This window comes from Triticum aestivum, chromosome 3A, assembly GCF_018294505.1.
Source record: "Triticum aestivum cultivar Chinese Spring chromosome 3A, IWGSC CS RefSeq v2.1, whole genome shotgun sequence".
Taxonomy (NCBI): Eukaryota; Viridiplantae; Streptophyta; class Magnoliopsida; order Poales; family Poaceae; genus Triticum; species Triticum aestivum.
In genome coordinates this window covers 701,437,904-701,449,311 of record NC_057800.1, presented here as the reverse complement: position 1 = coordinate 701,449,311, position 11,408 = coordinate 701,437,904, and the positions used below count along the sequence as shown (strand labels likewise).

General features: G+C 46.8%; 1 protein-coding gene across 1 annotated transcript; it reads right to left on the bottom strand.

Moving 5' to 3' along the window:
- Positions 1–5,881: 5,881 nt before the first annotated feature.
- On the bottom strand, positions 5,882–9,631 carry LOC123063346 (F-box protein At5g49610). Its single transcript, XM_044487105.1, has 3 exons — positions 6,859–9,631; positions 6,738–6,781; positions 5,882–6,656 (listed from the first exon to the last, which is right to left on the bottom strand). The coding sequence occupies exon 1, from the start codon at positions 9,507–9,509 to the stop codon at positions 8,382–8,384; it is 1,128 nt and encodes a 375-aa protein (XP_044343040.1). The 5' UTR covers positions 9,510–9,631; the 3' UTR covers positions 5,882–6,656; positions 6,738–6,781; positions 6,859–8,381.
- Between the last annotated feature and the right edge of the window lie 1,777 nt (positions 9,632–11,408).

The following is an 11,408-nucleotide window of genomic DNA, read 5'->3' as shown; positions in this document are numbered from 1 at the left end:
GGGGAGGGAGGTTTTTTTTTTTTTTGAGGGGTACTGAGGGGAGGGAGGTAGGCCTTGCTCTCTCTGTGTCGTGGAAGTGGGCTTAAACGGGCTGGGCTTGCATCTATTTAGGCCAGATTCCTTTTGGAAGCCAACCTGACACGGAATTTGTTTCTCAAAACAAAAACGTTACACGGAATTTGAAAAAGATCATGGGACGTTCCACAATGAAAATGAAGTTAATTTGGACCGTGGAGTTAATTTGTACGCCAACTTGGCAACTGATGTACTCCCTCCATATTTGGAACTACTGCTTGTTAGAAACTTCATTCTAACGTGATGTACTGCTACTATGTCCGCCGAATGAATTATTTGGAATCATCAAATGAATTTTTGGCCCAGGCTTGAGGAAAACAAAGGGCTTTGCTTTTGCACGCTTCAGTCCAGAGTGTTGAGTAACGTGATTGTATTAGAAAACATAGGATAAATTAGAAATATTCTGGCTTGTCTTTTACTCCAAATAGATCATGTACTCTTATATATATATATATATATATATATATATATATATATATATGCTTACGAGGCTTAAGCAATACAACGAACAACTATTTCATAATCTTCTCTCTCCCTTCTAACATGGTATCTATCGCAAATCGAACCTAAACTCTAGCCGTTGCTGCTTCCGCACTTGCGTGCCGACCCCAGGGCGGTCGGCTTCCATGACCTCCGCCGGGGACCGCGTTGCCCGTATCTAGGGTTCGTCCGCCAGTCGTGTTGACCGACTGTCCTAGAAGTCTTTCCCCGAGCCCTTGCTTCGGGGTTTTCTCTCTCCCGCCAGTCAACTTGATCGGCGGTTTCTTTTTGTTTTCTGATCTAATCTTGATCGGTTTGCGTCGCCCACCACCGCCGTCGACCCCATACGCCTCTACACCAACACCGACGCGATCAACCGGCTTCTTCATCAATCCGGTGGCCTCACACGTCGTTCGTCCGCCGGCCCGCCTATCGATCTACGCCGACCGTCACTGCCCTGCTCCGACCGAGACTCCTGCATCACTCTGACCCGACGGTCTCGCGCCATGCGGCGGCCAATCATAGCCGCCCTGCCGCCCGCCTTCACCGGCTTCATCTCGGACTCCGTCGCCACCCCGCCTCCACCGAGCGGCATCCTCGACCTCGCGCGCGATTGGATTGATCACCCGCCCGCCGCCGCAATCCGCCTCAGCTACGCAGTGCGACCAACCTGGGCTGTCAGTTGCGCGCACCTTCGCAGGCCCCTGAAGATCGTCCCCGAGTTCAGCGCGCCTCTTCACCTGTGTCGCCCCGTCAGGCCGCAGCACCGCCGCCCCATGGTTCTTCCCACGGCTGCATCGACCCGTGTGCTGCCGCTGCGTTGCCCCTTTGGGCCGTAGTGTCGCGGCCCGCGGTCTACCGCCGCCTCGAGTACGTCCGTTTCAGTTGTCTCCGTGGCACCACCGACCCTCACGCTGCCGCTACGTCGCCCCATCGGGCCGTAGCGAGCGTGGCACGCGGTCTCCGCCGCCGCCCGAGGCCGTCCCCGTGGCTGCACCGACTCGCGCGCCACCATTGCGTCGCCCCTTCGGGCCGCAGCGCCACAGCCCCGTGGTCCCAGCCGTCGCCTCGACCTGTCCGCCGCCACTACGTCGCCCCTTTGGGTCGTAGCGTCGCGGTCCGCGGTCCACTCCGCCATCATGCGCGTCGACCTCCCTTGGTATGCACCGCACCGGTCTTCGTCATGATATCCAGTTCTTCGCCTCCTTCGAGCATCGCTGCCGCGCTCCTAACCTAGCAGCCGCCGCCGCCGCCGTCAGGCCGCCGCAGCTGCTCTTCTTCGGCCGCCGCCGCTGTCCAACCCCTTTGTCTTCGTCCAGCACTAGCCCGTTGTCAGCGTCGCCGTCATCTATCCCAACCACTTCGTCTACTTCGTATACTCCGACAACCGCAGGCGACATCGGCCCCGCGCCGATTGGCGCTGCAACCGTCGCCAAGTCCTTCTCTGTTGGCTTCTCCGACTTCTTCAACATGGCATATAGCTCGTGCAGGTCCCAGTCTACGCATGCCCGGTGCTGGCAACACCGAAGCGTGCATTCGTCCATGACGTGTCCCCGGGCCTGGCAAGCCTGGTGCGACGCTTCGTCAACTTCGTCTTCGTCCTTCTACGTATGCCTGGTGCTGGCAACACTAGTGCGTGCCTTCGTCTACGATATGTCCCCGGGCTTGGCAACCCCGGCACGACGCGTCGTGAACAACGTCTTCTCCCCGACGCACCACTACTTTGACACCACTGCGCCCATCACTAACTCGGCGCCTCTTTGCGCCCGCGGCTCCACGGTGACCTACTCGACACCGGCTACCCTGACTCGAAATTGATCACGGCATTCTTCGCACGGCTATCTCGACCATGGCTCCATCACCCACGCTCTCGGCTACCTCGACAACGGCACAAAGGGCTACCGCCTTGCTTGAGCAACCTCATCGGTTGCCACCAAAGTTTAAGATCGCGGGCAAAAGCATTTCGCAGCTGGCTCGTCAAAACGCTACCGCCGCTATAGCGGGCGATAGCGGCCGCTAAGGCATTTAGCGGCAACAGTATATGCATGTATTTTTGTCTAAAAAATAGAGGATTTTCAGCACAAAACAGAGGATTTGCAGTATAAATTCAGTCATAAATAAGTCAATATCCTCCCCGCAAAAAAAAGACAACATTCGTACTGAATCAGCAAACAGACTAGGATGGATCAATAACAGCAAACGGACAGAGTACTAGAGCTACTGAGTATGCCGACGGACAGAGAAGAACTTGCCTATACCTCCTGGCGATAGACTGGGAGTTGGAACCTGCCTGCTGCAAAGGATGATTGAGAGTTGGCGAGGAGAAGGAGCGGCGGCGGCGGATCAGATCGGCGGAGGAGCACTGGCTGCACAGTGAAGATGGGATGGAATCGGGGATTAATTATCGGGTGAGACGACATCGTAGTACAACCAGTAGAAGGCCCTTGTCATCAGTCGCAGCCTCCTGCCGGAGCCCTGGTCGCCGCCTCGCTCGTCGCTGACTCCGGCTTGCGGCGAAGCAGACGCCGGCCCGCCGCAAGTTTTTTAGATGGGAGCGAGAGGATGGAATGAAGATAAGGTTTCTGGACGGGCTGCTCTATCAGAGGAAATTTGGGCTACGATTTATTCTGGGCCTTTGTTTCGGTCCGTTAAAATCGAATCTCAGCCATTCCAGCGAAACTGCAGCGACAGCTAAGCCACTTAGCGCTGTTTCGCGCGGCGATCGCGGCGGTAGCGGCAAATCGCGGAAAATTAGGCATAGCGTAGCGGGAAGGCTCTCCAGCCGCGATAGCGCAGCAATAGCGCCAATTTCGCCCGCGATTTGAAATTTTGGTTGCCACTCCAGCCACGACTCCGTGATGCGTCAATCGTTATGACTGTGGGGGGTGTCCGTCGGCTTGCCTTTGAATTCTTCTCCAGTCTCATCGTCTGCGTCGCTACCGTTGTAACTGCGGGGGGATGTTGATTAACGTGATTGTATTAGGAAACATAAGATAAACTAGAAATATTCTGTCTTGTCTTGTACTCCAAGTAGATCATGTACTACTATATATATGCCCACGAGGCTCAAGCAATACAACAAACAACAATTCCATCAATCCTGTCTCTCCCGTCTAACACAGAGTGTATGCTAACCATGGTGTGTTTATTTTTAGAGTATAGATAACGACCACACATCATTGCCTTCCTTGTCTCTGCTCAGATCGCAAGAGACCTTTTCATTAGTCGTGCATTAATAGTCATGCACGCTATGTTACCAGGTACTAGGAAAGTTCATTAGCCATACATTACGAATTTGAATATTTGAGGTATTACATGTCAGATATTACAAATTTAAATATTTGAGTGTTTTTTCCCAATCCAGTCTGATGTACTAGGGAAGTTCATCAGCCAGGTGGACGTACTAAAAAGAAAGAGTTGTTCTGCATGCTCCACTTGGAAAGGCAGTCCTGCTCCCTCTGGCATAGATTACAGTCACATTTGCTGAACTGTTGGCGAGTAAATAATCTCAATCATCACTCTTTGCACTTGGAACTCGGTTCAATTGCTTTATCTCGCTCTGAATAAAATGTTTCCAAAATGGCAAAATCTCTCTTCTCTGCCTAGGTTCATACAGCAGCTACGGTGCCGAGACACCATTGGCAGGTTCCAAAAACCATCACTCTGAATGCTTCAGCTCTCTTGTACACTTGCCAATGAATTCACTTGAACTGCCCTCGCTCGTTATGCAATGGATTCATGAAGAATGAATTGCAGTACAACATTCCAAATGATGCAATTCATTCATGACAAAAGAATGAATTGCGGCAGAGCATTTCTGAAAAGCAGACTATAATTTAAGCACTTATAATAATATAACAAGAGTAGTTCTCCAAGCTCTTCTGAAAATCAGGTGCAACCTGCTAGTCGACAAGTGGATAATCGGCTACAGCCAAAAAATAGAAACAAGACACCCGTGTATATTTGCTAGTAAGTTTTAATATTAAGAAGAGCACCAAATAAACTCTACAAAGGAAGACATCAATAAAAGGACAAGTCAATTCTTCAGTTCAATAAACAGAGACAAGAGACAGCTAGATTGCTGACGATTTAAGGCTCAGTTCTTTTCAGGCTTATGAGAGGCTTATGGTGAAAATTAAGCTCAAGCCGAAAAGAACTCGTTTATGTGCCATTGGCTTAATTTCCAGCGACAGCCCTCTCCTTCATGTTTCAGAGAAGCCAGCGAAGGGCAGCTTCCCGAGCGCAGCCCTTTAAAAAGTGAAGCGGTATTTCTCATTGCCCTGTTTGTCGCTTGTATTTACGTAGGGTTTCGTGCTGCACGTAGGGTTTCCGCCGCCACCGTCCTGCCTTCCCCCGCCACCGTCCAGGCTCCCTCCGCCAATCACCACCAGCCGCCGCCACCGGCGCCGCAGTCGTCGCTCGCATGGAGTCTCCTGGGTAGCCGACGCAGCTACAGATCTGCTCGGACGCCCCGCTCCTGGAGGTCTGTCCATTGTTCTTGTACTCGAGGGACGCCCCACTCCAGCTCTCCACTACAACTACGACATAACTCAATATTGTTTAACGAGAACAAAATTACAGTCCAAGGGTACCGCAGACTTTTCACTAGTATATATGAAAATAAGTTGAATAAATAGAAACAAAAAAAAAAGAACTGGATGGCTTATTCACAGGGGGCTTATTTTCACTGCAGCTTCTCCTGGGCTTAATTTCACTGCGGCTTATGCACAAGCCACAGCTCAAAAGAACTGGCCCTAAGTACTGAGAAGAACACTACCAATAAACAGTCAAAGCTTCTTGATTATAACTTGTCTAGCCGGCTCATAGTGCACCTAATTCATACACACTGCAACAGTCAAAGAAAAAAAAAAGGAATACGTGGCTGGCACTTACAGAATCTAAAGGGAAGACAATCTGGGACCTGCGCTTGACCATGATAGCCTTTCTTCTGCTTATCAGTATACAAGTTTCATTTCTCCAGCTTATCTTAACATCAAACATCACATGAAGCATTGATTCCTTAAACTTAGCCACTAAACTGAAATGATTAATATTATTCCAAACCATACAAGATGCAACCCAAAGGCAGAATTATAACAGTATGGTTGTGTTTCAATACCTAATCAAATGCAATGGAATCATGAACTGCAAACAGAGCATTTCATCGAAAAGATGCTCATAATTAATGCAATCTTTCAATTAAAATAATTCTCCTAGCTCTTGTAAGAAAATCAGTTGCCACTTGGTAAGATCATGGCTCTGCACATAATAGTGGACCCAATTCACCCGCATTGCACCGGTTACAGAGAATAAAAGATCATGGCTCTGCAGATCAGTACAAGTTTTATTTCTCGATCATATGTTAAGATCGAACATCAGATGAAGCATTGGTTCCTTAAAATGGTCAGCTTCTTACGGCCACACACATGGTAATCAGGTTGGGTACAGGAAAAAATAATTCGGGAGGAAGGCAACTGAGGCACCAATGGTGTACCATCAACTTTGTTGTGAACAATAACACCATTCCTCCAAACAGCACCACAGCCTCAACAGGACTTTACTTCTGATCTCCTCCACTCACAATCTGTCAGGGCCTGAATTTCTGGGTGCCTCTTCAGAACTTGCCGCAGCTCAGCTCATAATGCCACTGCGTTGTTAGTTGGTATAACACACAGTAGCATGATGGGCGTCTTCAGACCCATTCCCACATATGTTGCACTCCAGGTCCAGGGTAACTCTCTTCCTATCATGTTTTGTCACAACACGCCAGTGCCTGCGACACGCCGACCCAAGATTTTCAAGTGTTTTGTTGTCTCCTTATTTGCAGAATAGACATGCTTGCCCTTAACAAAAAACCATTTTGACCATCAACATGCTTGCTCATATTTCACCAAAGGGAGGTAAAACAACAGGACCAATGACTGCACAGATCACAAGTTCCTTAAAAGACCTAGGAATCTGGTGACCAGTTAGGCACTTGGGCTGGACACACATCTCCGCAAACAAAATGCCAACAACCACAGCCATAGATGATGCACTATGCTCACTCATACAGAGGAGGATTCAACTCATTTTCTTTCTTGCAAACTTGGTGCACTATGCTGCAGGAGGAAACATAGGAGTTCAATGCAAGTTCTATCATCAACCTGAAAGATGCCTACACACGCTACTTCAGAAGAGACCTTGTGATGTGCACTTCCGCAGTCGCTACGGCTTGGCTTATCATCTGCAAATGTGGTAGAGAAAAGGTCATGTGGAACTAGAGAGGCTTCGGCTCAAATCATTATCACAACTGTGTTATACCTGCTCAGTGAAGGATCCAGCTCCTTCCAATCGATGGCCTGGCACCTTCTCAGATATCGCATTTGCATCTGTTTCCAGAACAATCCTGCAAGGCCATCTGTGAAGAATCAAGTATATTCAACAATTTATTTGCAGGTCCACTACTCATCAAATAACAATCTACCCGACCACAAAGTCTGTATTATCATGGCGCAAGTGCAAATGTTAATTTCCAGATCATTTCGCACATGTCCTTCACAGCTCAAGAGATTAGTACCTCGTAATCTGAACTGCAAGCTTACCTGACAGTGAACTATTTTTTCCTTATGATGGCAGCTGATTGCTTGCACTAGCCGATAATAATACAACTTTAGGTAAGTTACCAAACAGTATTGTGTGGGGATGGAAATTGGGCACGACAGTTTCTTGAAAACTCTGAATAGGAAACAATCCCTAACGCTCAAATTAACAACCAGAAACTCCAGTAAAAAACACGAGTAAAAAGGGTGCCACAAACACCAGCCCCAATTAGTCCTTTCTCATCTTTGCTATCAACTCTACATAGGTGATCCTAATTTTCAAAGGAATAGTGTCGGTATAATATTAATTCATTAAAATAGTTAGCAGCCAAAGTGAACTGATGATTCCAAATGATGCAACAAGAACCTGAAATTATAACAGAATATTTCAAATGATGCAAGGGATTCATGAAGAATGAATTGCAGCAGAACATTCCAAATGATGCAATTGATTCATGAAGAAGGAATGAATTGCAGCAGAATATTTCGGAAAAGCTACTATAATTTAATCACTTAATATAACAAGAGTAGTGCTCCAAGCTCTTCTAAAAATCAGGTGTAACTTGCTAGCCAACAAGTAGATAATCGGCTAGCTACAGCCAAAAAATAGAAACAAGACACCCGTGTGCTAAGTTTTAGTATTAAGAAGACCATCAGATAAACTCTACAAATGAAGACATCGGTAAACGGATATAATTCAATTGTTCAATTCAGTAAACAGAGAGAAGAGGCAGCTACATTGCTACCTTGAGTACAGACAAACTACTACATAAAGGGAGAGAGGGGAGGGGGGAGGGGATCTATTCTCCGGTTCAAGAGAACAGTGACACGAGTCAGAACAGTTGCCAACATTTCAAACACTGAACCAAAAGAAAGGAACACAGGCTAACCAATGATAACCTTTCTTCTCTTATCAGTACATATTTCATTTGTCCAGCTTATTTTAGGATTGTCTTAGCATCAACACTCATGTCAGCCAAATGATTTGTAGTTTTAGCATCTGCACTCACGGCAGCCACTTCAGCCCAAAAGGATATTTAGAGAAATATAACACAACCATGTAACACTCAGAGCTTCTTGATCATAATTTTTTATGGATCAAAAAAGAAGCTAGCGGCCTCATAGTGGATGCAGTTAATACATACTGCAGTTCAAACGGACACGGGGAGCCAGGCCCATAAGAAGCATTACCACAATCAACCTCCCTCAGATGAAAGGCTGTGTGTTGACAACATAATCATCTGGTCAGATGAAAGGCGACGCGTTGACAACATAACCCTCAAGTGTGGGAAAGAAGGTATGCTGAAAAAGAGATTGTTTCAGCCGATTTTGAGTAGGGCCAATGCCTCTGCCATGGAAACTGGCAACCAACTTGCCATCCATATCAACCTGAAGCAGCCAATCTCCAAATTTGGCCAGCACAAGCGCATGACCATCCGAAGAGGCAAACACCACACAGCAACGTTTGTTAATCTTCCCAAACTGTGCTGTGAGCTCTGCAACCGGCAAATTGACCCGATATTTGAAGGCCCAAACCTCATTGTCATAGTCCTGTGCCATCCAGATATCAATGGATGTCGTTGGATCAGTGAAGATGGAGGCGGCAAGCATTCCATCCGTCTCAAACAGGTTGACGGGGCCAGGAACAATAGGAGCAGACATCTCACGAAACAACTCGGTTATGGTGTCAAATACCATTATCACATTGTGCCGGTGCCAATGTAGGCTAGCATGGAACATGACAGATCCGAAGGTGTTTATGAGTCTCTCCACATCCCTGCACCCTATGTGCCTGGGCAGCTGGCCGGAGCCTAGAGAGAGGATGTAGCAGCCAGCTTGAGCGTCAGGTGCCCGTTCCGAGGAAGACAGGTAGAGCAATAGTCGGTACTCCCCAGTTCCAGTTGGGCTGTGTGGATACATCCCCAAGGGTATGAAGCCAGGAAGGAGCGGGAGACGAGCAAACTGACGAGTCGCCGGATTACAGAGGACTAAGTAGCCAGTGGCCATGGAGAGAAGGAGGAGGCCGTCGCAGGAGGCGAACAGGCGGAAGTAGGCATCATCAAATCGCACGACGGACTGGAGCCGGCCGGTGGCGGCCTGGTGCTCCAAGGGAGAGGGGGTGGGGATGGTGTCTAAGGAGTGGCCTCCGTAGCCGATGCTGCTCAAGTCGTCGAGGAGAGGGAGGGTGGGCTGACGGGCGTGGTGGGCGAGGAGGAAGTCGCGGGTGGAGGTGGCGCGGCGCCAGGCGGGGCAGACGGCGCGGCAACGGAGGAGGGATTTGGGGGGCAGGCGGACCAGGATCTCCCAGATGAGGATCTCCTCCGGGAGGCTGCGGTTGGGAGGCGGCGCTCTTGCTCTTGCGGTGTCCGCCATGGTCGCCTCCGCCTCGCCGGTTGGTGCGAGCCCTCGATCTGTCCGACGAGCAGAGCGAGTGGAGTTGTGGTGGTAGTGACGGCGGCGGCGAACGGAGAGGAGAGAGGTAGGTTTTATTTCTAGCGGATGCATTAGGCCGGGCCTGGGCTTAGCCCATCTCTCGTTCTTTAACAGGCTGGACTTGCCCCAGGTTCGTTTGCAACTGAAAATACTTTCTAACTGGCAAATCCCTCGACGGCAACAACCATGCGTGCATTTCTCAAAAAAAAATTTATTTTAGAGCAGTTTCCAGTCTCATTTCTTCTTCTTTCCTGTTGGGTAGTTTCCAGTCTTATTTTAGTTACATTATACTGTAGTTCTAAAATATTTCGTCTGTTGCAACGAAACCTGGAATTGATATTTGTCTTTGAGTAGTGAGAATTAAATGAGAGGGCCGTTTTTGGCTCTGGGTGCATATGCTTCCTAATAAAAAAACAAATTGAAAATAAATAAAATTTAAAATTTCTGACTTTTTTTGTAGATGTTCTTGTTAGTGCAACAAGTGTGCTTGCCAATTTTCATGCGAATTCGTCGGTCAAAACAAAAGTAAGTGTAACATTTAGAGGTAACATTTGTCGTTCAACTTATTTTTTTTCTTTTTGCACAGATCAAAATACTTAAGTTTTCCTCCTAAAAAATTGCAAGTAGCGTTTTGATGTGACAATGAACACATCTATTTCTTTCACATTTTTTGACATTTACAAAAAACATTTTTGGTGGGCGGGAGCATATATATGCTCCCAAGAGCCGAATTTGCTTTCCGGAATTAAATTTTCTGTTGTCCTAGAATTTGAATTGGTGACTGGAATTAGATTCAAGCTATAGTCGTTTCACTATATTCGTTGTCATTCGGCCATACTCCACATGTTAACCATTTTCGGCCGAAGTCTGAAATAAACCTTAAGGTTGTAGAGCTCGACGCAAATGAACCTCCACCTTCAACTCCCTGAAGTTTGTACCTTGTCCTCTGCAATCCCGGTCATTTTTAACTGTATTATGTTCGCAAATTAAACTTTGTCAGCGATCTTTAACGAACTTGATTTGCTGGATTCAAAAAATGCAGGAACAGGAAAAGCCACAAAAATGCATTGTCATATTCACATTAATCCAGTGGGATTGATTTGTTGTCAAAGTTTGTTTCATTACACCCAAATGATATTAAATTAACGAGAAGCACTCTTAAAAAATCTTTTCCAAGAGGTTGTGTAGACATATATTTAATGAAATATGATGTAAAAATCGTTAACAACCATTATCATAGGATTTGATACTACAAATCAAAGGACCCACATAGAAAAAAATCATCCGGATTATATCGTCTAAATCTTCTATCAGTAACCCTCACATCATGAATATATGTATGTTCTACACTGGCCCCATCGATTATTACTAACTAGAAGATTCCCCGCGCGTTGCAGCGGGAACTTGTGTAGTGCATAAGTAAGTTCAAATGGACAGAGAGACTTTTTTAGTTAGGCAAGTTCAAATGGGCAGAAATAGATCATGCAACTGCAAAATAAGGAAATAGCACTCGTTTTACATATATGAGATCTCTATGTTTAAGAGTATTACACTGAAACAAAGAAATATATATGATAAAAAGGATCTATAAAATAGGAGAAGTCATGCTAACATTCTATTACAATGCTTAAGTGTTTGTCTTACAACGAACAACAAAGGCATTTATACACCCATCAGGTGAAGAGGAAATAACAAAACTTGTGGTTTGATTTTCTCCATGACTAAAGCAGTAAATAATAAGCAACACAATTCACAGACTACTGTTGCTAATAGTGAGTTCAACAAAATTATTCATAAACTATAGGTAAGAAAGTCATCATATTTATTGCAAATGTTCAA